At 54.4% G+C, this 25,273-nt stretch overlaps 10 protein-coding genes across 10 annotated transcripts; 7 read left to right on the top strand and 3 right to left on the bottom strand.

Moving 5' to 3' along the window:
* The first annotated feature begins 345 nt into the window (after nucleotides 1–345).
* Nucleotides 346–3,108, top strand: HER10_EVM0011400 (cleft lip and palate transmembrane protein 1). The gene is made up of 3 exons (XM_035480833.1): nucleotides 346–672; nucleotides 742–1,522; nucleotides 1,572–3,108. Exons 1-3 carry the CDS (start codon nucleotides 613–615, stop codon nucleotides 2,711–2,713), a joined length of 1,983 nt encoding a protein of 660 aa, XP_035333381.1. The 5' UTR covers nucleotides 346–612; the 3' UTR covers nucleotides 2,714–3,108.
* Nucleotides 3,109–4,181: 1,073 nt separating this feature from the next.
* On the top strand, nucleotides 4,182–6,789 carry HER10_EVM0003016 (uncharacterized protein). The gene is made up of 2 exons (XM_035472705.1): nucleotides 4,182–5,465; nucleotides 5,674–6,789. The coding sequence occupies exons 1-2, from the start codon at nucleotides 5,249–5,251 to the stop codon at nucleotides 6,465–6,467; spliced, it is 1,011 nt and encodes a 336-aa protein (XP_035332350.1). The 5' UTR covers nucleotides 4,182–5,248; the 3' UTR covers nucleotides 6,468–6,789.
* On the bottom strand, nucleotides 6,766–8,210 carry HER10_EVM0007906 (transporter sec22). Its single transcript, XM_035477446.1, has 3 exons — nucleotides 7,822–8,210; nucleotides 7,608–7,752; nucleotides 6,766–7,489 (listed from the first exon to the last, which is right to left on the bottom strand). The coding sequence occupies exons 1-3, from the start codon at nucleotides 7,853–7,855 to the stop codon at nucleotides 7,021–7,023; spliced, it is 648 nt and encodes a 215-aa protein (XP_035332942.1). The 5' UTR covers nucleotides 7,856–8,210; the 3' UTR covers nucleotides 6,766–7,020.
* Nucleotides 8,211–8,899: 689 nt separating this feature from the next.
* On the top strand, nucleotides 8,900–12,130 carry HER10_EVM0004705 (histone acetylation protein 2; the record flags this gene model as incomplete). Its single annotated transcript, XM_035474339.1, has 4 exons — nucleotides 8,900–9,316; nucleotides 9,414–10,061; nucleotides 11,122–11,293; nucleotides 11,397–12,130. The coding sequence occupies 4 exons, from the start codon at nucleotides 8,900–8,902 to the stop codon at nucleotides 12,128–12,130; spliced, it is 1,971 nt and encodes a 656-aa protein (XP_035332529.1).
* Nucleotides 12,131–13,333: 1,203 nt separating this feature from the next.
* On the top strand, nucleotides 13,334–14,366 carry HER10_EVM0006728 (uncharacterized protein; the record flags this gene model as incomplete). Its single annotated transcript, XM_035476306.1, has 2 exons — nucleotides 13,334–13,766; nucleotides 13,858–14,366. 2 exons carry the CDS (start codon nucleotides 13,334–13,336, stop codon nucleotides 14,364–14,366), a joined length of 942 nt encoding a protein of 313 aa, XP_035332797.1.
* A 237-nt stretch (nucleotides 14,367–14,603) lies between these two features.
* Nucleotides 14,604–16,452, bottom strand: HER10_EVM0006089 (short chain dehydrogenase/reductase; the record flags this gene model as incomplete). Its single annotated transcript, XM_035475684.1, has 4 exons — nucleotides 14,604–15,352; nucleotides 15,413–15,736; nucleotides 15,817–15,911; nucleotides 16,427–16,452. 4 exons carry the CDS (start codon nucleotides 16,450–16,452, stop codon nucleotides 14,604–14,606), a joined length of 1,194 nt encoding a protein of 397 aa, XP_035332727.1.
* Nucleotides 16,453–16,781: 329 nt separating this feature from the next.
* Nucleotides 16,782–18,573, top strand: HER10_EVM0005689 (phosphoserine aminotransferase). Its single transcript, XM_035475295.1, has 2 exons — nucleotides 16,782–17,856; nucleotides 17,920–18,573. The coding sequence occupies exons 1-2, from the start codon at nucleotides 16,952–16,954 to the stop codon at nucleotides 18,287–18,289; spliced, it is 1,275 nt and encodes a 424-aa protein (XP_035332662.1). The 5' UTR covers nucleotides 16,782–16,951; the 3' UTR covers nucleotides 18,290–18,573.
* Nucleotides 18,574–19,036: 463 nt separating this feature from the next.
* On the top strand, nucleotides 19,037–21,334 carry HER10_EVM0009562 (thiamine repressible genes regulatory protein thi1; the record flags this gene model as incomplete). The annotated part of the gene is made up of 5 exons (XM_035479047.1): nucleotides 19,037–20,064; nucleotides 20,128–20,187; nucleotides 20,224–20,295; nucleotides 20,353–20,525; nucleotides 20,589–21,334. 5 exons carry the CDS (start codon nucleotides 19,037–19,039, stop codon nucleotides 21,332–21,334), a joined length of 2,079 nt encoding a protein of 692 aa, XP_035333127.1.
* A 90-nt stretch (nucleotides 21,335–21,424) lies between these two features.
* On the bottom strand, nucleotides 21,425–23,462 carry HER10_EVM0010410 (delta-1-pyrroline-5-carboxylate dehydrogenase; the record flags this gene model as incomplete). The annotated part of the gene is made up of 5 exons (XM_035479870.1): nucleotides 21,425–22,544; nucleotides 22,613–22,681; nucleotides 22,757–23,055; nucleotides 23,132–23,236; nucleotides 23,304–23,462. The coding sequence occupies 5 exons, from the start codon at nucleotides 23,460–23,462 to the stop codon at nucleotides 21,425–21,427; spliced, it is 1,752 nt and encodes a 583-aa protein (XP_035333242.1).
* Nucleotides 23,463–23,873: 411 nt separating this feature from the next.
* Nucleotides 23,874–25,024, top strand: HER10_EVM0006804 (mitochondrial carrier protein; the record flags this gene model as incomplete). Its single annotated transcript, XM_035476379.1, has 5 exons — nucleotides 23,874–23,949; nucleotides 24,018–24,029; nucleotides 24,124–24,224; nucleotides 24,279–24,314; nucleotides 24,377–25,024. The coding sequence occupies 5 exons, from the start codon at nucleotides 23,874–23,876 to the stop codon at nucleotides 25,022–25,024; spliced, it is 873 nt and encodes a 290-aa protein (XP_035332806.1).
* Nucleotides 25,025–25,273: the final 249 nt, after the last annotated feature.

The following is a 25,273-nucleotide window of genomic DNA, read 5'->3' as shown; positions in this document are numbered from 1 at the left end:
ATGTACAAGAGATCTTTCTAGTCTTCAATGGAACCCAATCAATCGCCCACTACTTCCCAATCAAGCCAGGATGGAACACCGAAGGTACAGAAGTTCAATGCCTCTTTGGCAGGTGCATCTAGCATCGATACTGCACTTCCAGCAGCTATTTGTTTCCCCTTCAGCGTCTTGGCCCCCTGTTTCCCCCCAAGCCTACCACGCCATTCTGCTGGGATCGTGGCGGCGCCTCGGCCGTTGATTCGCCCGCACAGCACGCAATCTGTCCCGCCCGCCACCCAGCCTCCAGGGTCCAGTTTGCGATCCAGCGCTTTCCAAATTCCGGGGCCATGTCAATCCAATCTCCGTGAAGACTTTCCGACTTCACTCCTCCAGCACCCGATATCGCTGGCATCCTCGGTATCTGCGCCGGAGAAAGACACGGTTTCACTTGTCATCCTACTTGACCAGTTGCTATCATTGCAACTATCAGTAGCCGAGCTGCCATACGCCATCGGTAGCCGAGTCCGCCGTGCGACGTCTCCGCATCGCTTCTCACGAGCACGCGATCTGTCCTCCGCAGCTTCGCGATTTTCAACATCATCTCTCTAGAGACATTGTAGCGCATTGTGCAAGATGTCTCAACCCGCAGCAGCAGCCGGCGCTCGCCCTGCTGGCCAGCAGCAGGAGCAAGGCGTGAGTATCTTACCCATGCCCACCGCGAATCGCGCCGAGAGGCCTTGAACTAATGTACCATGATCGCAGGGCATAAGCTTGACGCAAAAGCTGCTACTTGGAGCTTCTATGTACTTCGGCATGAACTTGCTCATGAACAATATGTTCTCCAAGACGCAATCCGGTACCCAGGTCAAAGATGCCGACGGCAATGTTGTCAACGTACCCGCGAACACCGAAGACATTCCGCCCTACCTGCTCCGCCCTAAGGAATTGGACGAGGGTGCGACCTGGAGCCAGATCCCGCGCAAGTTGGCACCTATATGGCCAATGGATAGCTACATCGACGTGACCGTCACCCTTTCCGACACCTTTGTTCCGATTCCTCTGGCCCAAACGCCCCCGGAAAAGGTTGTTCTTAAGGAGGAGAAATTCAAAATTGGCAACTACAGCGAAAAACGCTCCATTGATACCACTATCGAGGTACCGCCCTCTGTGCAGAACAATGGTACTCTCTGGGGCCACTTCTACGTTTCACTGCCCGGTAGCCAGCCCGATCCTCATGTTGAGACCTACGACCCAGCCTCTGCCTATTACTTTGCGTTCCCTCTCACTCAGTACATCCCCAAGAAGAAGGAGTTCAAGACCAGATCCCTTCTCGAGGGCAAGGCCGAGGAGGTGGTGGAAGAGGTGGCAGAGGAACAGGAGACTGGCCCCGTCATTGCCAGTTACTACCACCCGAATGCCAGCTTCTCCATCATCCCAAACACTGGAGTGCTCGATTACCGCCAAACCCATCCCGCGATTCGCCAGTTCCTCCATGTCGAGCCGACTGGTGCCAGAGATGGCTCCGGCCAGCATTCTTGGTATTGTGAGTTGCCCTTTGTGCTATTCTTGGCGGACAGAACTAACTGTCATAGACCCTATTCTGTTTGTCAATACCTTTTGGCAACTTAAGAGTCAAATGATCCTGCTCAATGACACCGTCACGTCTGTTCCTCTGCACATTGATTTGAACAACATGCGTTCATGGCAATTCAACACTCTGGCCGCGATTGAGGCCAGTGCCAAGGAGTCGGCACGCCAGGCTGCTTACGGCGGATCGCTGCCCGGTGGCGGCGACGGCTCTGAGATTGAAATGGTCAAGGAGATCTTTGGCGACACGAACCCGATTCTCCTCGGCATTACCATTATTGTCAGTATTGCGCACATGATCCTGGAGACGCTTGCTTTCGGTTCCGACATTGCGCATTACCGCAAGAAGAAGGATAACGTCGGCATCTCGGTCCGTTCCATCCTGGCGAACGTTTTCATGCAGTCCGTGATCCTGCTTTACCTCATCGACAACTCGCAAAATACCAGCTGGATGATTCTGGGTGGTCAGGGTATCGGCATCGTTATTGAGCTGTGGAAGATCACCACCATTGTCAACGTTGCAGTCAAGGCTGCGCCAGCAGGCTCATTGCTGCCGTTCAAGATCGTCGTCGAGGACAAGCACAAGCTCAGCGAGACGGAGGAAAAGACCAAAGAGTACGACGAGATTGCCTTCAAGTATATGTACATGGCGGGTGTGCCTCTGCTCATCGGTTACGCCATCTACTCGCTGGTCTACGAGACGCACAAGTCTTGGTACTCGTACATTATCGCCACGCTCGTCGGATCGGTGTATGCTTACGGCTTCCTCATGATGGTTCCTTCGCTTTACATCAACTACCGACTCAAGAGTGTTGCACACATGCCTGGCAAGGCCATGATCTACAAGTTCCTCAACACCTTTATCGACGACCTTTTTGCATTCACCATCAAGATGCCGTTCCTCCACCGTCTGTCGACTTTCCGCGACGACATCATCTTCTTCATCTACCTCTACCAGCGCTGGGCTTACAGAATCGACTACTCTCGTGTCAACGAGTTCGGCCAGGGTGGTGAGGATGAAGAGGACGATGCGGCTAAGGCCAAGGCCAAGGAGCTGCTTGAGACCGACCCCACTGTCGAGAAGGTAAAGCAAGTGGCGGGTAAGGCTACGGGTGCCGACACCGGCAAGGCGAAGAAGAGAAAGTAAATAGTTGATGTTATACGGCTGAGGAAGAGAGTGCAGCCAGTATCTTGTACATCAGGGGGTCGGGCACAAGTAATACACATGAGCCTTGGCAGCTACGTGTCCAGAGTACTGCCTAATGACTAGCATGGATGGGACATAACTAGTCGAGACATGAGGCTACAAATGTGATCAAGTCCAGTCTTCATCGCAACTCACATATCTCGCGCATGGTGCATCTCATATGCAAAAGCACATCAAACTACCACATGCACGCTTGGACAGAGGACGAGACGACTAAGAAAGTGTTGAGGAAAAGCAACAAGTAAATGTTCAGCTGAAAAGGGGGCTCCGCATGTCTGTGTACAAGGGAGACCGGACAAGCCAAGTCAAGTGAAAATCTGGGCAGAAGATCCAACAGACATCCGTATTCTGTACGTATAATTGCTACCTTAACACGTTTGCAACATCCCACCGGACAGATCGGTGATTTGCCTTTTGTAAGGTCCACGGCCCACGGGTAGAAGAATTGCCCCCTCTTCGCGGCACGGAAACTCTTCTGAGGGTCGCTTCGCGGCTAAAGATGCCGTTGAGAGACGTGACAGACTACTTGGTAAGGTAAGAGTGCCCCCCGAACCGAACAGGGGCCCCGGCAGAAGAGTCGCTTGGCGGGGGGTTCGCAGCTGTCGGAGCCCCGTGCCTGGTAGGGCAGAGACAAGCTCGTATGTCACCGCGCCTATCAGAGAGTCCCATTGGGGAACCTGGAAGGGCCCGAAGAGGGATGACGCCAGGTCCCCCTCCAACGGTGGTGTTTTGGGGCTGGGATAGTGCCAGCTCCACGTTCTGCTTGCTCTTGTTCTTCGATTGAGGTGCCTCACCTCAACTTACATGCTAGGCTATTCATAAGGCAAGGTGCTGGTAAGGTATTCGTAGACGGTAATCAAGCACGTTGCCTTGAGGTAAGGTCAGCACGTAATAAGGTAGGGTACCTAGGCATCCATAGCTCATCCCCTACCACCTAGACTCCTAGTACCCGAGTTATGGACCATGTGGCATGGAGACCTTTTAGTGTCGGTCTTTCGTCAAAAGGTGGAGAATTGCGGGATCTGTATACCGAAAATAGTTCACAGTGATTGCCGTCGTTCCTGAGCTGCATAGCAAATAGCTCTTGGCCTCTCCTGAACTCGGTTGATCGGATCGTGTCCACGCAATGCAGTGTTTGAATGGAATGGATTCAAGGTGAAGGTAGAATGTGTATTTCGTAAGATGAACGTGAGGTGGTTCTGGAGGTTTCATGGAAGGTGACGGGATTCGGGAAGCAAACAAGAAAGGCTCCCCTTGGACCCTCTCCAGTTGGGGCCTTGCAAATGTCATCGACAATACGAAGAGTTAAAAGTTGCCCAAAGCAGTCATGGCTGACCAGGTCATCCACTCTCAGAGGCACCCTCAAAACCTAAAGTTCCCTCGACCTTCCTCCGTCTCTGACAGCCGCATAATACTTGTCTTTTACAAGTTAGGAGGATTGGATCCAGTCCGTTCCTTCCTTCGCCCAGCCAGCGCAGTCAACCAAACACACACACCGGGACCAACCAACCAAGGGAAAATAAACGACCGAACGCAATCTTTCTCAAACTCTCCAGTCTCATTTTCTTTCGCTCTGATTTCCGTGTCCTTCTGTCTCGTACCTTTTCTTTTCCCTAAACTTTCTTCCCACATTCCTGCCTGCACTACACTTCCATCCTTTCACCACGTTGCCCTTCGACGTTTTCCCCGTTGCCGTCGCGTGGGTTCCTCCCCTACCTACCTTATTCAACCTCCGTTTGAGCCTCTCGATCCCTCCGTTTGTCACATGCCCGGGTTCCCCCGTCCATCCCTCCAAGTTCGTCCCATGCGTCCGCTCCGGTTATGACATACGGACGGCCGCATAGGGTCCCCCAGCAACAACCACTTCGAGAAATTTACTTTGAAGCCTGCCTAGCACGCTTCAGAGAGCACAAGCACAGGCACACAGGCACACAAGCCACACCCAAAAGGTCGCCGGACTACAGCGAAAGCACCCGCCAAGCAGAGCTCCGGACCTTCGGTTCGATCGACGGGGATTCGAGGTCCACGCTGCCTCGTACGCAGTGGACAGTGGAGTTCCACAACGCGTACCTGACGTCTCTCACCATCCCAAATAGGGTCGTCCCCGGCACCCCGTTCGCTCCAAGGGGAGGGAGCCAAGGCCTACTCTACGGGAAACGTAAGCTACAAAACCTGTTCGGACGGTGTGGCCGTGCCGCCCGCGTGCCCGCGCCCGCCGTCCGTCATTCACTTCGCTCCAGCTCCAGCTCCAGTCCCCTGATCCCCCAGTCGGGATATTTTACCCCCCAAAGGGCCCAAAGGGGGCGCTCCTACGCCCATTTATCATTGGGGCGCGCGCCGCACCGCACCGCCAAAATCCGACTACCCCTCGATCTCATTGTTGTGCGCCGTCGCCGCCAAGCAACACTCTCCTGATCCCCCCAACAATTCCCTCGAAAAGGACACTTTCGAGGGAATCGGAGGGCTCGCCGAATCATGAGCAGCCCTACCGTCGGGTCCCTTCTGGCTGCCATTGCGATACTCGTCAGCGATGGCCTGCGTATCTTGAAGTTCGCCGATAAGCGCCAATGGGGACCTGACGAGCACGAGCAATTGCGCCTGCTGGAGGATACCCTCGACGACGCCAAGAAAGACTTTCAGGAGCTATCTGTCCTTGTCAACGGACAGCGCTATTACATGAACGACCGCAAACGTGAGTCCACGAGCACACTTACACCGTTCTTGATTGCTTTGCGCTGGCTTGGGAGCTTGGTCGAGACTTTCCAGAGCCCTGCCGTGCAGCGGAGGGAGGGAGGCCTCTGCGATTACCAGCCAGCTCCCCGTCAAATCTCGCTTCCTGCTAGCTCACCTCACGCACAGCTGGCTATATATGAACCCTTGCTAACTATGTCGCCTTCAAGCTCCGTCGATAGCCGAGTTGCGAGCTTTACAGTCAAAGGTTGAGCATCATATCGACAACTTTCAAGATTGGGCGAGAACAGGCGGACCGATCAATCCGGTATGGGCACGAGAAACGACGCAACTGCGCCGCGAACTGCATCGCGCACAATGCCGAGCGGCTAGGAGGATATTCGCGGCTGAGCAAGAGGCCTCGGCAAGATGCCTGGGCGCCTTTCTCGTCTACAGAAAACAGCGGGAATGGCAGAGTCGGCCAGCTACTTCGGAGGAGGAACACCATCGACGACACGTGGAAGAGGTAGTAGCATGCAACACGAGTGGCAAGTTTGAGCGGTTTGGCGACGGAGGCATCGCATTCGTTTGCGACTTTTGCGACGGCCATCTTGTATGGGAGGACCTGGAGAGCATGCCATCATTACGGACAGCTGAAGAATCCAGCACGCGCCCAGTACCGCCTATTTCGCCCACGACCGGGATGCCAAATTGGCAGGCAACCGGGTTCACAGCCGATAAACGAAGAGAGGAGAAGACGGTCATATTTGCGCCTCTGGCTATAGCGAATCATATGGCGCCATATCAGGGAGACTGGGTAGCTCGACTCCTGTGTCCCTTTTGCGATGAGGCGCCATACACCGAGGCAGGCGGTGATAGCGACGACGAAATGCGGAATGCCCAGGACGAATCCGGCTTCGAAGATCTACAGGCCTTCCAGGAGCACCTAGAGTGGCAACACACAGCTGCATCGATACCCGCAGTCCCCTTGCCCAAGGCAGCCAAGGACTGCGTGGTGATGTGACATCATTAATTCGACAACGATGTTTATTGGTGGCGTAAAAATGGCGGTTCGTTCGTGTACATATATTCACGTTGTGTGGTCTTGACAATGGCGAGGCGTTGGGGGCTTCCAAAGAGGGCGGACGATATCTCATCCGCACCTACGACTTATGGAATTATCATTTACTTTATTCGATGGCAGAAGGCTTTCCACCCCCTCAAGTGTTGGGGATGGCCCTCACGACCGGTCTGGACAGACCCATGCAGCAACAGAGATACCATGGTCAGGTAGTGCTGGATCATAATCCACATTCAAGACGCAAAAACCAATTCTTGTTTTGTTGCCCCTCTCCGTCTTCCCCTGCATCCGCCTGAGAAGTCCGTGCCGTAATTTGATTGATGTACATGAATCAAGAAAGATATACACAGTCGCCAACATAACGCCCAACATCGTCAAAGAACCTTTGCCTTTCTCAGGCCAAAGGATCCAATGCTCCCCAGAGGAAGGGAAGCAAACCGTTCCTTGTCCTCGTTCGCACCGCCAAAGGAGGCGAACCAAACCTCAAGCCCCCACTTTAGAAGAACCGCCACCAAAAGAAGACGATGACAATGAACCCCAGCGCTCCGAGGGGGCCGTACTGCTTGAGCAGCAGCTCCCAGTTGATCCTCACGGCGGCGCGCCTGTACTTTTTGCTGTCGTCGCGCAGGCGGGAGCTGAGCTCGCCCATGCGCTCGAGGGAGTCGCCGCGGTACAGGAGGTCCTCGATGTTCTTCGTCATGACCTTGGTCACGTCGCGCAGCTCGTCGTTGAGCTTGTCGAGGTTCTGGGAGGCGCGGGCGTCCGAGTAGGTCGATTTCGTGCGGGAGATGAAGGTGTCGAACTCCATGAAGGCGTAGGGGCGGAGGGAGGGGGAGTGGAGCTGGGCGACGGGGTAGGTCGTCGTGAACTCGCGGGCGAGGTCGGAGAGGTAGGTGAAGGCTAGCTTGCGCGGGTAGGATTTGTCTGTTATGCAGATGAAGGTGATGTCCGAGTCCATTAGGTAGCTGTTGTGGGGCACAACGGTGGTTAGCAAGAGTTCCTTCTTCTTCTGCTTCTTCTTCTTCTTCTTTCGGCTGGCTCCTCTCGGTGTAAAAGGGGTAGACAGGAGAGGGGTAGACGGACTTTAGGTTGTAGGCGCCGCTTTCGATGCTGGCTTGGGGTTCCGAGTTGCGGGTGAGCTTGCGCAGGACTTGCTTGATTTGCGACTTGACTTCGGAGAGGGCTGCTTCTTGTTGCTCGTCGTCGACGGAAGCGCAGAGCATGAGGCCTGGGGAGCTGGGTGTTAGCTGAAGGTAACTTTTGGTATGGGGATGGGTGCGCGCGCGCGCGTGCGTACCGTCGAGCCTTGCTATTTGAGTTGAGCGGATCATTGTGTGTGTATGTGTTTGCTTGCGTGTGGTAGTTGGAAAGGTATCTGCCGTCGCTCGTAGGTCAAGAGGGTAGGTATAGCAAAGGAGTTGTAGACGGTCGGTTGGTGTTGTATTGACGTGTCCTCTGAGGAAGCTTCGATGCCTATTCTTAGGCTATCCGGATGTGCGGGTTGACGAGAGGTTGTACTCGAGTGGCTTGGTATCTCCGACTGGGTTGATCAAGTCACGGTACCTTATTTTCCTATCGTTGTGTTCGTTGTTGTGTTCTTTTTCCGAGCTAGGGGTGGTCGCTTTTTCGCTAGCAAGTAAACCAAAAAACCAAGGATCGCCGTCGACAATACGTCCGGGCTGTAATAGGGACGGGAGCTCTCCACGTACTAGTATTGAAGATGACACCATGGGCAGTCATCACTGGCCAATTGAAGGGCTTGCGCGGGGGTGTAGCCCCTGCGTATTTGGTGGTCGATGTGGCGCCCGTGGCTCGGTCCATCCAGCCTTGTTTAGGTACTGCGTACTGAGAGTATGTTACTTTTAGGGGGACCATCCAACTCACACAGACCTCTGCTCTCATGAGTTCTTCTTCAACTCTAACCACCTCACTTACACACATTTGAAGGGAGGTGCGGCGGGAACATAACCTCATTTCGCCATATCATTATCTGGCACAAACCACCTGGGCTATTCCAAGACCTCGGAATTCAATGATAAGGACTCGATTGTTCTGTTTTTGAGCTGTTTAGGGCGCTATAGTCTCATCTTTGTTATTGATATCAGAGTGTCGTTTGTAAGTTCTCAACATGTGTTTACTATCATCTCATGCTCGGAAACCGCTTTGTGGGAAAGAACAATCAGCAAAGGAGGTCATTCCCATATTGTCAAAACTGCGACCATACCTTCCAGAAACGACAAGATTCTTTCACCAGGACTTTTAATAGCACAGGCCTTTGAACTCCTTTTGGCTAATGCCCAGTTCAGTAATCTTTCCATAGACACCGTAAACGTGAACCGGCAAACATCCTCCACCCACCAGGCCATTCACTCAAAATGGGAGGAGTCGCATCGGATATAGAGATGGCAGACGCCTGCGCTCCATCCTCGTCCTCATCCTCATCATCTGACCTCTCCCCTCCGCCCACCTACAGCTCAGACTACGAGGGACTTTCCCAAAAAGCCGAGAAAGATTCTTCCAAAGAGATTGTCAAAGAGACTGTCGGCTCACCCAGTGCGCGGGACGACCCGGAATCGGAAGCTATCAACACACAACTTCCAGGCACAGATCTTTCTCACATGGCTCGACGTTCGGCGCGCAACTCGAATAAGCCCAAGCCCGCGGCTGCTTCCCCGCCAAAAGTCGCCAAGAGAAAACAGCCTACCAAAGTGGTACCCAAGAAGTGGCCAAAATGGACAACGCAGAAGCTCTTGACGGATCCCAAGTCGCCGCTTGCCAGCGCGAATCTGAGAGTAAGTGAACCGTCGCAGCTTAGAAGGGACGATGTTATGTCATCCCAGAAATTCTTGTCTCGATTCTAGTACGCTAACTTACCGTGACTCTCTCTAGGCGATACTCTGCCAGCCAGCGGCATGGGACATACTTACGAAAGAGGAGCGTGCCGAGATCGTCAGTCTCTTCCCAGTCGGCACGCGTATCATCGACGCCGGCACCGACGAAGCCCGCCCGGACTTTGACGCACTTCGCAATAACAACAACTTCCGCCACGACTGTGCCACGTACGCCGACAACATCTCCCAGGGCAGGCACGACCCTGAGTGGCTCGAGCAGGCGTGGAGTGCGCGCGAGCGGCGACGGGCAGGTGACTTTGACGACTACGTTACGCAGAAGTTTGAGGATGAGTGGTCGTGCAAGCTGCCAGAGGGCTTTAAGCCAAACAGAAGTAGCGATGCACCAGGCCCCGCTGCGCCTGCGGAAGCTGGAAAGGCCCATATCGAGCAGACGGAGGAAACCACCAACCAGACAAAGGGAGATGTTATCGACAAGGTCCAGGTGGAAGGAGAAGCCATCAAACAAGTGACGGATACGAAGGCTGCGGACACGACGGGTGACGCTAATACGGCAGAGGAGAACGATGCGAGAGAAGCACCGGGCGTCGCACTTGGGTCTCCTCTTCCCGAAGACGTCTCATCAGCAAAGATTGGCACAGCTAGTACCGAGATCTCACCCGAAGAGCAGGTGCCAGAATCCTCAGAGGTGCCACTTGGGAGCATTCCTCCTGAGAAATCATCCCCAAATGCCAATCACCAAAACCCAAGCAAACAGACAGAGAAGCAGAAGGGAAAGAAGCGGGTTGTCACGGAAGGAAACTAACAAAAGCTCATCCGAGGGAAGCATTTTCGTGCTGGCGAGGCTCCAGAGGGTGCGAAGGTGCCGCAGCATGAATGCTGAGAGCTGCTCATGGGAGATACATACAAACGCATTTGTCTGTGTGCAGCACCACGAATCATGATTCATGAAAGGGAATGGAATTTGGGCATATCGGAGATACCTATTTTTTTGGGCGTCACGAAATCATCTGGATTGTCGTCTGGAGGCGGGCTTTCTTTAGTAGGGCCTAATAGCTATGGAATCTAGCGGTAACATCCAAGCCACTGTAAACCCCTCTTCGTGAAAAGGCGCATGATCATAACGGAAGATTTGATGTCGGCTTCGGTGAAAAGGTCTTGGTGTTGACGCCCGATGGTGGTAGTCTCGGTCAGTGCCCCACATCACCGAGAAACCCCAAATTGAGTGGGCGAAAAGCGTCCATCACAGAAATCGCACCTTGACAGTCTTTGCTCTCAATCATCTTACCACCTATCTCATGCGAGAAGACTTTTTTTGGTGCAAGTACTACATATCACAGTCTTACAGGTTCAAGTCTGGAAAAGTATCAACGGCGAGAAGATTCGCGATTCCAGGCTTTACCTTAGAAATTGCTCAGCAAATTCCCTACTTCACAATATAGCGGGAAGATTCCTTCCAAGACCTACCACGATGGCTCCCTCGGCGGAAAACCACAGTCGGTCACATAGCCTCTTACTGTTCCAGAAGTTGCTCAACCTGAGGGATGGCGCGAGCCCTTTGACCTTGGTGCTGGACAGTCTCGAGCAAGGCGCCGCGCCAGTCCTTCGGGAATTTATCTCCAGAGCCAAGGTATGCACTACTGATTTTCATGACTCTGTAGATAGACAAATATAATTCCTATCCCCAAAGACATGATTATTAGTATTAATTTCATTATTCGAATTTTGGGTATTAACGAAATATATAGGTTGCAAAAGCCAAGGTAGTTCTGTTCTCTTTCGCGACGCTCAAACGCCCACGGGGCGTGGACGTCATCATCAGAGCCCGCGGCAAGAACCTCAAGGCCCTGAGAGCAGAGATTCTCTCACATTATCCCAAGATGGACCCTACGGCAGCCAGAAGTGCACCTCCGTCTCAAAGTGAGTGCTGCCGCACCCCCCCCCCCCCCCGTCCTGTGACCTCCTCTCTATGGCCTCACCATGACATATCCACCCTCTGACTCACACATCTTCTCGCGACCAGAAACGGTAGTCCTGCTCGACTCCCTCAACGAGCTCGCCACAGCGGCGCCGCAGATCCTGCCCAGCTTCCTCTCCAGCATCATCATGCCCGCCGTGTCGCTGGTGGCCGTCTACCACACCGACGTGCCCCTCGTCCTCCCGCGCACGGTGAGCGAGTACGAGCCGCACCCGCTGACGGTGCTCTCCCACCTGGCGACCTCGATCCTGAGGCTCTCGGGCCTGCGGCAGGAGATTGAGCGCCAAAAGGCGCGGAACAGGAGTCTGCAGGAGCCCGAGTGGGGGCTGGGGGAAGGGCGAGAGGGCGTTCTCGTCGGGCTCAAGGGCGACGTCAAGTCGGAGGACTATCACGGCGTCGTGGTCGAAATGGAGGTCAGAAGGCGTAGCGGGCGGGCCATGGCGGAGAAGTTCGTGATTCTGCCACAGAAGGGACAGCAGGCTTCTTCTTCCACCGCTTCTACTGCTGCTGCAAAGGGGTCGAGGATCTTCCTACTCTCGGAGCACCCCGTTTTCGCTGCCCCTGAGGGTCCTAGAGAGGCAGAAGCAGGTCACGGGGAGGATGAGGAGCCGGAGAGCACGTTCAACCTGGGTCTCACAGAGAAGCAGCGTAGGGACAGGGAGGGTATTGTTCTTCCTTACTTTGACGCCCAGACGGATATAGGGGCTGGTGAGGGTGGCAGGATCCTGTATGAGATGGGCAGGGAGGATGATTTTGACGACGAGGAGGATGAGATTTAGGCAGCCTCGCCACAGCGGCAATACACGCTCTTACGATTATTTTCTCCTTGGCAAAGGCAACATGAAGGTGACATATTCCTGAGGCATCTCGAAAATGAACATGAAGCGCGGTTGGGTACGAATGAACTTTGGGGAGGTGAATGTAAGCTACCTTACCTTAGGTAGCCATGCATCATCACAGATTGAGGCCATTGCTAGGTAGGCAACTGAGGCCAACCTGAGCCAACCTGAGGTAGTGGTTCGCCTACCTTCCCCACTGAGGCCAAAACACCAAACGGAAGGAAGCAATGTCCCGTGCCTGCCTCTCATCACCAGGCATCAACCACCCGGTTATTCAACTCACCAATCAAGAAATTCTATCCTGCCCATTAAATAATTCGGCACTCATCATGGAAGGTATCTCCAGTACGTATCTTTACTGATCGGGGGCCGTCGCACAGGCCATGCCCAAAATCTATATCAACCCCTCCTCCCACCCACGACTTTTCACCTTTTTCTTCTTTTCTCCTTAGCTCTTCTTTGCCATTTTGGCTTAGATCAAGTGTAGTATCTGTTCTTTTCAGTTTAATATCTGAAAGTCTCCCAATGGGGGACAATCAATATTATTCCTATTTTTGATCTTTTCGGGGAGCGGTCCCTGTGGCTTGCCATATCACCGCTTCCCACCGTGTCCCTGGTATCACACTGCCTCCAGGCGACGCAAAACACTTGGTTTTTTCATTGCTTGCTCTGGCTTGTCCAGGGCAGCGAAGAAGATGTCAAATGGTCTTGTTTTGTATTGATTATCCTTCCTGCTTGTCTGCTGAAAAGATGCGTCACCTCCCGTCGGTGGACGACTGTAGTCGACCCACGTGAAGTTACATCGTGAATGTCTCAAGATTAACATGTCGTGGTGTTGCACCCAGTGAACCCGCTAGAGCTTTCCAGTAAAGCTCAGTGGAGCTTTGCCCAGCGTTGTCCGACCACTGGGCTCCTGCAAGGCTCCCGCGCTAAAATTCGGGGGGCGGAAAGCTTAAACTCTGCCCAATTAAGCAAACCTTCCAGGTGCCTGCCGAACATCAACCCGTCTGAAGATTGCCATGCCCAAAATTTCCTCAGCCTCACAGTGACGTTATTTCTCAAGTCAAAATAAGAGTTCCGCACCACCAAGTATTTGTTTCGACCCCATCCCCGTCCAATTTCTCAAGAACGCATACACAAAGAATGGGTCGCGGACGCGATAATAGACAAACCTGGGACGAGCCCGACCGACGCAGTCGCCACGGCGGCGGCGGAGGAGGCGGCCCTCGAGACCGAGACAGAGACCGCGAAAGCTACAGAGACCGCGACGGCGGCGGCAGACGAGACGACCGCGACAGGAGAGATGACGGCGCCTCCAGGCGATACCGCTCCCGATCCCGCGACCGCCGCGACAGAGACCACCGACCCAGATCGAGAGACCGCGAGAGCGGCGGCGGCCACCGCTCCGGACGCGGCGACGATCGTGACGGAGGCGCGAGGCCGCCGCGCAGAGACCGCGGTGGTTGGCAAGGACGAGATGATAGGGACAGCACAAGGCGGCGCAGGGACGATGACGAACCGGCGATGGACGAGCGGCCTCCGAGGCGGCAGTTTGGAGATGATGATGAGGGACGCAGTAAGTTTTTTTGCCCCTGGTTAGTTGCTGTTTGACTTTTATTTGTTCGGCGCAACAGAGAGAGACTGGCTGACGTTTTTGTGAAAAAAAGGTACACCACGCGACAACAGAGACCGCAGACGATCTGCCTCCCCACGCCGAAGCGGCAGCCCGCCGCAGCCTGGTGCCTCACGTCGCGAGCACGGCGGCGGCGGCGGATACACCGAGTCCCTACCCACGCGCACGGTTCAGAGAGGGAAGAAGGAGCAGCAGCACACCATGTCCTTCAAGGTCGGACGGCACGACTCGCCGCACTTTGACAGCGGGAGGGACAGCGAGCGCGATGGAGATACGCCAATGAGTGGTGGCGGCGGCGGTGGTGGTGGTGGTCGCGGCCGGGACGACCGAAGCGAGGACGACGCCGAACCTGAGCCCGAGGTGGAGGACGACGATATGGCGGCCATGCAGGCGATGCTAGGCTTTGGCGGGTTCGGATCGACAAAGGGCCAGAAGATTGCGGGAAATAATGTCGGCACTGTAAGGAAGGAGAAGAAGACGGAGTATCGCCAGTACATGAATCGGCAGGGTGGATTCAACCGGCCGCTCAGTCCTGGCAGATGAGTGCTTTTCTGAGAGGGCGTCAGGAATTTTGCTATTGGGGGCAATGGTCGTCTGAAGTGGATGGATCGGCTCGATGGAACAGCATGCCACGCACGACTCCGCCATGATCGGACAGTATTAGGTACGCTTCACGCTTGTATTGGTTTCTTCAGATACCTATAGATGGTGAAGAATGAAAGATATTTACAACAGCAGAGTCCGAGTAGATATCCTTCCCTCATACCAACTTGCTCCAGCTCAGCCTGATGCGGTTGACGCGGGCGCAGGCGGCGTAGACTCCCTCGTCTTTCCCTCCTTGGCCTCGGCCTTGAGCTCGCTATCGAATATGTCAACGGCCAGACTCGCGTCCACAAAGTCCTCGAGCTCCTCCGTCACCGTCTTGAGCTTCTCTTTGACCGCGGTAGCGCCTTCGAAGCCGACAATGTGTCTCGCCGGCGGGTTCTCGTGCCCGCCAATGGCCGTCAGGGCGTGCACCGTCTCCAAGACGAGTCGATCGGTGGCGCTGGGCGGCAGCTTCGGGTACCGCACCTGGACCTCCTCGGTCTCGTTGAGGTCGGGCACGGCGGTGTCCGGGTTCATGTTGAGGACGTTGCCAAGCATGTCGCGGACGCTGGGCGCCGGGTTGACCTCGGCGTCGTACCACGGCAGCTGCGGCGCGAAGATGATCTTGTTGGTGAGAGATTGGATCTCCTTGTTGGGCTGCACGATGGTGACTTTGATGTTGAAGGGGGCAATCTCGTAGGCTAGGGAGTCGCAGAAGCCTTCGAGGGCCCAGATAGCGGATGTGTAGATGGGCATCCCGGGCGTGCCGATGTGGCCGCCCGTGCTGGAGAGGATGATGATGTGTCCCGTGTGCTGTGAGCGTAGGAGTGGCAGGGCGGCCTTGATGAAATTGACCTGTGAGAAGAAGATTGTCTCAAACTGGTCGCGGACTAGGTTCTGTGTTAGAGGATTCGTGGATAGCTCCTCCACGCTCCCCACGACGGCTGTATAGGGGTTGTCAGCGTTGTATCATTGACATTCAACGGGGGCTCGTCATGAAATACCTTCGGATTTGCAACAGAGGAGGATGTCGATCCTCCCAAATACCTGAACGGCCTCGGCCACGGCGGCGCCGCATTGGCCCATGACGCGCCCATCGCAGCGGATACCCCGTATCCTGTCCTTCCACCCTTCGCGGTCCTTACGGTTACTCTTACACTCATTGATCAAGTCTCTGAACTCGGCGCTGCGGCCGTCGTCCTCAATCTCGCTCGGCGGCAGACAAGCGACGACATAGTCACCGTGGCCCAGGAGCAGTCTGATGAGCCTGATGATGAGCGGCGAGAGGGCTGTCGTCAAGAACCAGGTCCTCGGCGAGTTGTGCGTAGCTGAGGCAGGGGCGTATTAGCCAAGAGGTGCGCTGCCAAGAAAAGCCGTGCTTGCTAGTGAAGTGAGGTGAGATACTCACGGAAAGACGCCGCGGGAATGGAATGGGAATGCTTCGCGGCGTCCGCCCCCTTGCGGTCCGCCATGCCCGGCGGCACTTCTGACAAATCCTCGTCCCTTGAACACGCGAATCAGCACACGAAGACACAGGCGGTACTACTACACAATGTAGAGAAAGACAAATGAAGAAGCTGCAGGTGTATGTACGTGATGTACGGAATATCAAATGCGGTGGATACGTGGGGGGAGTTTAATGTAGGTCAATCTTGAGAGAGTGGGAGACCTGCATCAAAGACGAGAAGGGGGGAGGATATTAATACATTATCTTATTTACAGCTTCCCGACGAAGAGGCTGATACGGCGATCTCAATCACAAGGGGGCACGTTCGGGAACGGCTAGACGTGCCATTAAGGTCGCATTCCCTGGGTGTAGTCGGCAAAGGGCGTCGATCGAGGGGAAGGGGGGCGTGGCAATCGTGGTAGTTGATCAGTTCGTTGATGGGGTTGAGAGGAAGACGGCACGGCAGTGGCAGTGGATGACAGCCGTTCCAGCCCAATCTCTATCTCACACCCCTGTCAATCTCCGTGACGAGGGCAGGAAAGGCCCCCAAGGCCCCCCAAGCTTACCTTACCTGGTACCCCCGCCCACCTTGCGCATGAGGTGCAGCGGCCACTGTCCACCGATCCAGTGCTTTGTCACCTAATACCGACCTTCCTCAGGTCGGGTAGGTACCTACCTAATCGAATGCAGTGGCCGAAGCGAGCAATACATACATAGGAGCCCGGGCCCCACCACGGGCCACGGGTGACGGGCCAGCACGATGCAATTCCAGCGGCATCCCCACGCTAGAATCCGGGGAACGACCCCTCCATCCATTCACGTCATTTTTTCGCTGTCATTGTTTCCGACACCGGTGTCTCTTCCGCATTTTGGCGGGGTTACTCGTCTGGAATAGCAACTTTTTTTTTCTGGCACCACCGCAACTCCGTCTTCCGTGACTCATTAGAACAAGTCTCAGCCCTACATAAATCTAATTGATCTACCGTTCTATTCTCCGCCTAGAATCCTTCTGGTGTCCATCATTTGCTCAAATCTCGCCCAGACCTAATTCACCCAACTCCAATTGAACCCGCCCAAAGAAACCGCTCCGCCCATCATGCCCTCCCGCGCCGACATCACCTACTTCGGCGCCGGCCCCGCGCTGCTGCCCACCGACGTCCTCGAGACGGCCTCGCAAGCCCTCCTCGACTTCAACGGCACCGGTCTGGGCATTGCAGAGCACTCTCACCGCAGCGAGATCGCCACCAAGATCATTGAGGAGGCCAAGGCCGACCTGGCCACCTACCTCGACATCCCCTCCGACTACGAGGTCCTCTTCATGCAGGCTGGCGGCAGCGGCGAGTTCTCCGCCACCGTCTACAACTTTGTCGGCGCCTGGATCGCCCGCCAGCGCGATGCTGTCCTAGCCAACCTCGGCGCCACCGACGAGAATGATGAGAAGGTCGTCGCCGAGCTCCGCAAGATTGTCGACGAGAAGCTCAAGCTCGACTACCTTGTCACCGGAGGCTGGAGTCAAAAGGCCAGCGCCGAGGCCGCGAGACTGCTCGGCCCGGAGTTCGTCAACGTCGCCGCCGACGCCCGAAAGATCAATGACGGCAAGTTTGGCAAGATTCCCGACGAGAAGGACTGGAAGCTTAGCAAGGAGGCCGCCATGGTCTACTACTGCGACAACGAGACGGTCGACGGCGTCGAGTTCAACGGCTTCCCTGGGGCGCTGGCGCCCAAGGAGAACGGCGAGGGCCCCATTGTCGTGGCGGACATGTCGTCCAACATCCTCTCAAGGCGCATCCCCGTCAAGAACTTCAGTGCCATCTTCTTTGGTGCGCAGAAGAACCTCGGTTCGACTGGTATCACCGTCGTCGTCATCAAGAAGAGCCTTCTTGCCGCACAGCCCTCTCCTGCGCTTATGCGCAAGCTTGGCCTCCCCATCGCCCCCATTGTTCTCTCATACGAGACCATTGCCAAGAACAACAGCTTGTACAACACATTGAGCATCTTTGAGTGAGTCATTTCTCTATAGCTAACCCACATTTTCTCTTCACTCAACTAATCACTACTCCACAGTGTCTACATCGCCGGCCAGGTCCTCAAGAAGCTTCTCCGCACTTTCCAAAACAAGGTCGACGGCCAGGAGGCCATCGCTGATGAGAAGGCCTCTCTCATCTACTCCGCCCTCGAGGCTCACCCCGATATCTACCGCATCGTCCCCGACAAGAGCGTCCGCTCGCGCATGAACATCTGCTTCCGCGTCACCAAGGGCGGTGACACTGACGCCGCAGAGAAGGCCTTCCTCAAGGAGTCTACTGCCCAGGGTCTCACCGGCCTCAAGGGCCACCGCAGCGTTGGCGGTATTCGTGCTAGCAACTACAATTCTATTCCTCTCGAGGGTGCCAAGAAGCTGGCCAATTTCATCGAGTCCTTTGCCAAGGCTTAAGTCAGGATGATTCAGATGAAGGTCCATTCAACACCGTCAATATAATGATACCATGTAAGAATATACATGAACCAAAAAAAAAAGGGAGGAACGGTATTGGGAAATGAAAATAAAGCATATTGGGAATATTTAGGGAGCCATGATTTAATTCAACATTTCTGCCAGGGTATTATGGCTACACGTTGCACACAGTCCTTCATGTGTGAGTTGATTGTGAGAGGAGAGATGGTAAACGTTACCTTGATGGGTAGGGGTGTGGATGGATGACTGAGTTCCACTCTCGCAATAAGGTAGATCAATGGCACATGCAACGATATCTTCCCAAAGTGGTAGGTGGCAATGTCACCGCATGGAAACGCCTTACATGCAGCTTCGGGAATACCTAATTGAAGCTATCACAGGTATACCAGCTTCCACATGAGCCGAGTAACCTCAGAGAGCTTTAAGGTCAGGCGGCTACACCGGAGATCAAGACTACCTGGTCCAATGCGATTTCATTCCAAATTCTCAGCAAGATAAATCCCTCACTTTCGCCCAAGTGAAACCTCCAAAGTGACTCTTGCAAGTAAGGTAAGGTAGCACATGGGTATGTAGTTGAGAGGCATCACTATCGTACATCGGCCCGGCGCCCATGTAATGGCCCGTGCGCACCGTCGGCAATATGTCCATCTTGCGGCTCCTTGCCAACTCTTCACCAACACACCCTTAACTTGTGGCTTCAAACAAGACCTGGATACGGTCACCGGGATGACTCCGGTCCCTTCATCCCGCAGGATCCGTCGCCGTAGAGTCGCAGACGAGGATCGGAAGCGGGCACCTCGGGCCTGTACCCGCTGCAAGGCCCGTAAAAGCAAATGCATTGAGACGACGTCGGGTATATGCCAACGATGTCTTCAGGGGTCACACACTTGCAGCTTCGTCACGCAGCGGTCGAGCATATCCCCAGGAGTACTGCAGTCGCCTGCAAGAGACTATGACGAACCATCGGCAGATCTGGGTCCTAGCCCGAGCCCCGATCCCCTGGCTGATGTCTCGGACAACATACAAGCATCACGTCGGGATCTCTGCTCCGACAGTAACGCTCCAGAGAACTTCATGTGGCCACGATTTCTATCCAGACTTAGAAACGCATTCTATCTCGAGCCAAACTCGTCACCTGCTGAGAGAGCGATCGCCAGACTTGAGGCTCGCTCGTCGCGAACCACTGCTTCTCACCAGTCTGCGGAAGCAATCCGCTTGCAGGCGGCCACTGAAAGCCTCCCACCCAGATCTGTAGCCATCTTCTTGAGCAAACTCTGCGTTCAACATGGGACCGACTGCTTCTTCTACTTTGATCAGCCTTCTTTCTTGGCTGAGGTGGATGAGTTTTACAACGACTTGAGCTCACCTCTCCGGCGGGATCCTAGCTTCCTTTGCCTTTTGCTGTCAGTTCTTGCTCTTGGAGCGCACTGGAGCCCGCGAGCCCGCCCATCCACTCTGTCTGGGTCTCTTCCAATTCCTGCGGAAGACCCTGGTAGGGTATTTTGCGGTCATGCCCGGATCGTAATAGCAGACACCATGGATAGAGTGAGTATGTACTCTGTCAAGGCGGCATTCGTCCTTGGGATATACCTCATGCCATCGAGTGCGGTAGGGGCCTCATACCTGTACATGGGTCTTGCCTTGAGGAAAGCCATCGCTCTTGGACTGCATCATGAATCAGAAGAGCCAGACATCGACAGCCATGAGAGGGAAATGAGACGAAGGTTATGGTGGGCTATATTTTCTCTCGAAAGGTTAGTTGACTTGCCAGCACTCAGTTCCATCACGGTGAACCCGGACTGATATCCTCTTCGTAGAACTCTAACAATCAAGCTCAATCGACCCAGATCGATATCTCAGGATGTCATAACAGCTCAGTTGCCGCAGCGCCGAGCAATTGATGCCCTGCAAAGCTTCGATAACTTGGACCACCAAGTAGCTAACGCGCAATTTGTCAAAATCATTGACACTCTTGTCGAGCCGGCGTAAGTTATGTCTTGATGCATGCTTTTGATTCTTCTCATTGACTCGAAATGGTTCAGTACTTGGTCAAGCAACTCTCAACCTCCTCTGCAAGACTTTGAGGTTTCGCTGAAAACCTGGAAACAGTCTCTGCCTCCCAACTTACGTCTCCCAAACGTGGAACCTCGCTCGCCATACTATCGCGCCGTGTTCCACCTCTACCTAAACTACTACTTTGCTTGGATTGCCATAGGTAAAACGTCTGTCGTTACAAAGATTCGGAGTCATTTACGGTCAGCTGCATCAGGCATACCAGAGCCTCAAACAACGGAAGATGATGATATAACGCGGCAATTCAGATCATGTGGCATCGCGGCAAAGAAGATGTTAAACATACTCGAAGACGCTAGTCAATCAGGAAACATGGCCCCAAGCTCCTTTACGGACTTTCAGGGTTGCAGTATCGCCACAATCATTGTGATCCTTACCGGCATCCTGGAGCGAGACTCGGCATACGAAGCCCGAGTTGCCTTCGGTCTGCGCTGTCTCAGAAGGATGGCTGACTTGCACATGGCTGGTCGAATGGCAGTACGATTTGTAGAGGCACTCATGTCAATCGCCGAGGAGGCGCGGGCCAAGGCCAGACCGTTCGGTTCGGCACAATTCGATGCGAATGTCGACCAAGAGACTTCTGAGTACCTTCTCTGGACAGACTGGCTGAACAGAAACACGGACACATCTGGGACTGAAAGGAATCAATCCAATGTAACTATACAATCGTCGCGTGCTCATTCGCAAGCTGCACAAGCTGCTGCTGCTGGCGCATCGCCAATGTGGGAGGAAGCTGCTGCATTGCTCCAGCTTCGGAACCCATCTACGCCCAACCAAGCACATGTGGTTGAAGATGTTGCTCTGTCAACGTCTGCACCTGGGCTACCAGAAGAGGCACCTTTCGATCTAGGTCTGGATGCTGACTTCCCTCCGGCCACTTTTGCCGAGAATCACATGCAACTGATGGGTCTCACTGGTATGGACATGTTGGATTTTACATTTGACATCTAAGTAAGGTACAGCAACAGCTTCAAAAGTAGCCGAGAGAAGGTCCAGCCAAGTTTTACCGGCCAACGTTACAGACGCCAGAAAAAGCCGAAATCAAGCCTCATTCGAAGGATACAACACAGTGTCTGCGCCGACAAGGTCCTCCTTCATACTCCTCATGCTGGTAAAGCGTGTCAAAAGATTTACGCTGGTGGCCTTGTCATTGGTACCGCTCGCACGACCACCCCCGAAAGGCTGGTGCCCAACAACGGCACCGCTGCTCTTGCTGTTGACGTAGAAATTGCCAGCCGCGTGACGCAGCCCCTTTTCCGCGGCCTCGATGGCGCCCCGGTCGCGGGCGAAGACGGCGCCCGTCAAGCCGTACTGCGTCGTGGAGTCGATGACGGGGAGCATCTCCTCGTACTTCGCGTCCGGGTAGACGTGGACGGCGAGGATGGGGCCGAAGAGCTCGTTCCTCATGAGCTTGTGCTGGGCGTTGTTGGTCTGGAAGATGGTGGGCGAGACGAACCAGCCCTGGCTGTTGTCTGTGTGACCGCCAGCCAGCAACTCGACTGCGGGATCCTTTTTAGCGTCCTCGATTACGTCGCGGAGTTTTGTCCAGGAGCGCTCGTGGATGACGGGTCCGATGAAGTTATCGACCTGCTCGGGGGAGCCGACCTTGAGGTTGTTTGTTTCCCGCAAGAGCATCTCCTTAAACTCTGGCCAGATGGACTCGGCCACGTAGAGACGCGACGTCGCAGAGCACTTTTGCCCTTGATACTCAAAGGCGCCCCGAACAGTATTCACTACCGCGTTCCGCACATCGGCGCTGCCGTGCACCAAGTGGAAGTTCTTGCCGCCCGTCTCGCCGATCATGCGCGGGTAGCTCTCGTACTTGCCCGAGGCGACGCCATCCCCGATCATGCCATACAGCTGGCGGAAGACGTCCGTGGAGCCGGTGAAGTGGAGCGCTGCAAACTGGGAGTGGTCGAGGACGGCCGAGGTGATTGCTTCGGGCTCGCCGGGGAGGAACTGGATCACGCCGGCGGGCAGGCCGGCCTCCTCAAAGACCTTTTGGAGGAGGTAGCTCGAGTAGATTGCGTAGTCGGAGGGCTTCCAGAGGACGACGTTGCCCATGATGGCGGGGGCGACGGTCAGGTTGGCGCCGATGGCGGTGAAGTTGAAGGGGCTGATGGCGTAGACGAAGCCCTCTAGCGGTCGGTATTCTGTTCGACTGGTAGATACCGTTAGTTCGTGTACGAAATGCTTCGAGGCTTTGAACAACGGGAAGGAGAAACTTACTTCATGATTCCGGCATCGGTCAATGCGTTCTGCTGGTCATACAGCTGAGCTGCGTAATGAACATTGAATCTTCAATGTCCCGTCAACAGTTAGCGAAAGCTCTTCTGGAATGCACGGAGTATCGAATCTGCTTCTCCAACGTACCGTAAGAAGTCACAACTCTCCGCTGCCGAGTCAATCTCCGCCTGCCAGATATTCTTCCCCTGCCCGAGCATCGTCGCAGCCATGATATCGTAGCGATACTTTCCCGCAATGAGCTCCGCCGCCCTAAGAAAGACGGCAGCCCTGTCCTTGAAAGACGTATTCTCCCACGCGGGCTTGGCTTCCAACGCCCTGTCAATGGCTATCGACACCTGCTCGGGGGTTGTCTGGGCGTATTCGGCCAACGCGACGGAGTGGTCGCTTGGTAGGTATTGCTTGGCTAGCACTGACTTTGCGTTTGTCTTTGGGAGGTGACAGAGAGCATGTAAGTCTGGGAGCCCGGAAGCTGCGAGTTATGAGCGAACAGAGACCACTCACGATTCCAGGTGCCAAGGACGGGACTCGCACGGGAAGGCTGCTCTTCAGTCGTGAGATCGCGTCTTGGAGCTTCTGACGCTCGATTGAGCCCTTGCTATATGATGGCTTAGGGTCGTTTTGTTAGTTGATGCTTTAACGTATCGTTAGTCATGCTTTACTGCGGAATACTTACATTTGGCTCGTTGCGGACTGGAGGTGCCTTGAAAGTGCCAAACCCCCTGATGCTTCTTTTGAGAGGCCGAGAGTTGACTCCGAAGCGAGAGGATGGCGCTGTGAGCCGGCCTGCCTTTTGGAAAGGGGTCGTGAGACCTCGTACTAAAGAGACAGACATTTCGATGTGCCGGTACCTTTGAAACTGAGTGAAGAGAGGAACCAGCGTTCGAAGGATATCAAGATCAGATCAACTATGAAAGTTACATTTATACGTCTTGGGAACCGCAGTTCAGAGCTCCGGCATCGCGATGCCGTTGCCGACGCTGGTGGCACGTTGCCGTGAGGTCGGCAATTTGACCAAGCGATAGTGTCGGTAGCCGATCCGTTGACCGGAACGGCCCCCACCGCTTCTTCTTATCCGAGTGCATGTCACCAGCGGGGGAAGTCCCTATCCAAAAGTCTTTAACTGATATTGATTTACAATTCGCTTGCGCCGTGCGTACCAGTCTTCCTTGGCTTGTCAAAGCCACCGTGTTTCTGCTGTCCAGCGCCTTTCGTTAATTCAACACCCGGATCTCCAATCGCTACCATGGGGACTACGGCCCTGGATTCAATTAAGGACATAACCTCAGGAGCTGCAGGAGGTATAGCGCAAGTTCTTATAGGTATGTAACTCACGGTAATGAGTCTTGCATCTTATAGGAATGGACTTGGCTTACACTGTCTTACATAGGACAACCTTTCGGTAAACCGACTCCTCTGCACCTCTGCCTCTCAAAAGCCTCTCGAAACGCCATGAAGCCGTGGGATCAGTTCAATTACTTACCAACGACTCTCAGACCTCGTAAAAGTGCGCCTTCAAACCCAAGGCGGAGGAGGGAATGCTCTGGGTCTAGTCCGCAGCATCTGGACTAAAGAAGGGCCTTTGGCTTTTTACAAGGTCAGCTTTGACAGATTATAGTCTAGGAAATTGGTAGTTGACACTCGTATCCAGGGTACTCTAGCTCCGTTGCTAGGTGTAGGTGCCTGTGTAAGTTGTATAACCACATTCAGGGAACATACTTCAGTCTGACTATATCGAACACTGGATAGGTCAGCATACAATTCGGTGCCTTTCAATTCTTTCGCCGACGACTCGAAGAGTATCGCGGAATCTACCCAGCCGACGCTAAAAGTAACAGCAAATCACTCTCCCTATTTGACTTCTACCTCGTAGGAGGAGCCGCTGGCCTAAGCAACAGCATCATCTCCGGACCAATCGAACACGTCCGAATCCGGCTCCAAACACAACCCAGCGGCGTGGCCCGCCTATACTCTGGGCCCTGGGACTGCGTGCGCAAGATTACGCAGCACTCCGGTATGAAGGGCCTGTATCGTGGGCAGGTCGTCACTCTTTTCAGAGAGTTCCACGGGTACGGTATCTGGTTTGCCGCGTATGAGGGGTTTCTCAGTATGGCGATGGCCTGGGAAGGCGTCAAGGACAGAAGAGACCTGGCTAGCTGGAAGATTGCCGTCTGCGGAGGTCTTGCGGGTGAGGCGCTGTGGCTGGGGAGTCATCCGCTCGATGTGATCAAGAGTAAGATGCAGAGCGACGGGTTTGGGGGAGACCAGAAGTACTTGACCATGAGGGACGCTTTCCGTCAGACTTGGAGAGAGGGTCGCTTTCGGGGACTGTTTCGAGGACTTGTCCCAGCGTTGCTAAGGGCGATGCCTGTGTCTGCTGGGACTTTTGCAACGTAAGTGTTTTTGACCAGTTTATCATTCCGTTACGCCATTCCTATATACGGTTTGGCATTGGCTAACACTCACTTGTAGAGCTGAGCTTGTAAGAGGGGCTCTCAGTTGAAACTCCACGATATAGAAACGATCCATGCGGTAGATATATAGTAGATCAAATCTCATAAAATTGGGCCTTAAATAAGTTCCAAGTGTTCTTTTTCTTTCATGGCCCAAGAAAATTTTCACTGCCTCCAAACTTTTGTATAAGTC

Source organism: Colletotrichum scovillei (assembly GCF_011075155.1).
Source record: "Colletotrichum scovillei strain TJNH1 chromosome Unknown Contig00006, whole genome shotgun sequence".
NCBI classification, from domain to species: Eukaryota; Fungi; Ascomycota; class Sordariomycetes; order Glomerellales; family Glomerellaceae; genus Colletotrichum; species Colletotrichum scovillei.
Note: the sequence above shows the minus strand (reverse complement) of the source record. Positions and strands in the feature narration are given on the sequence as shown.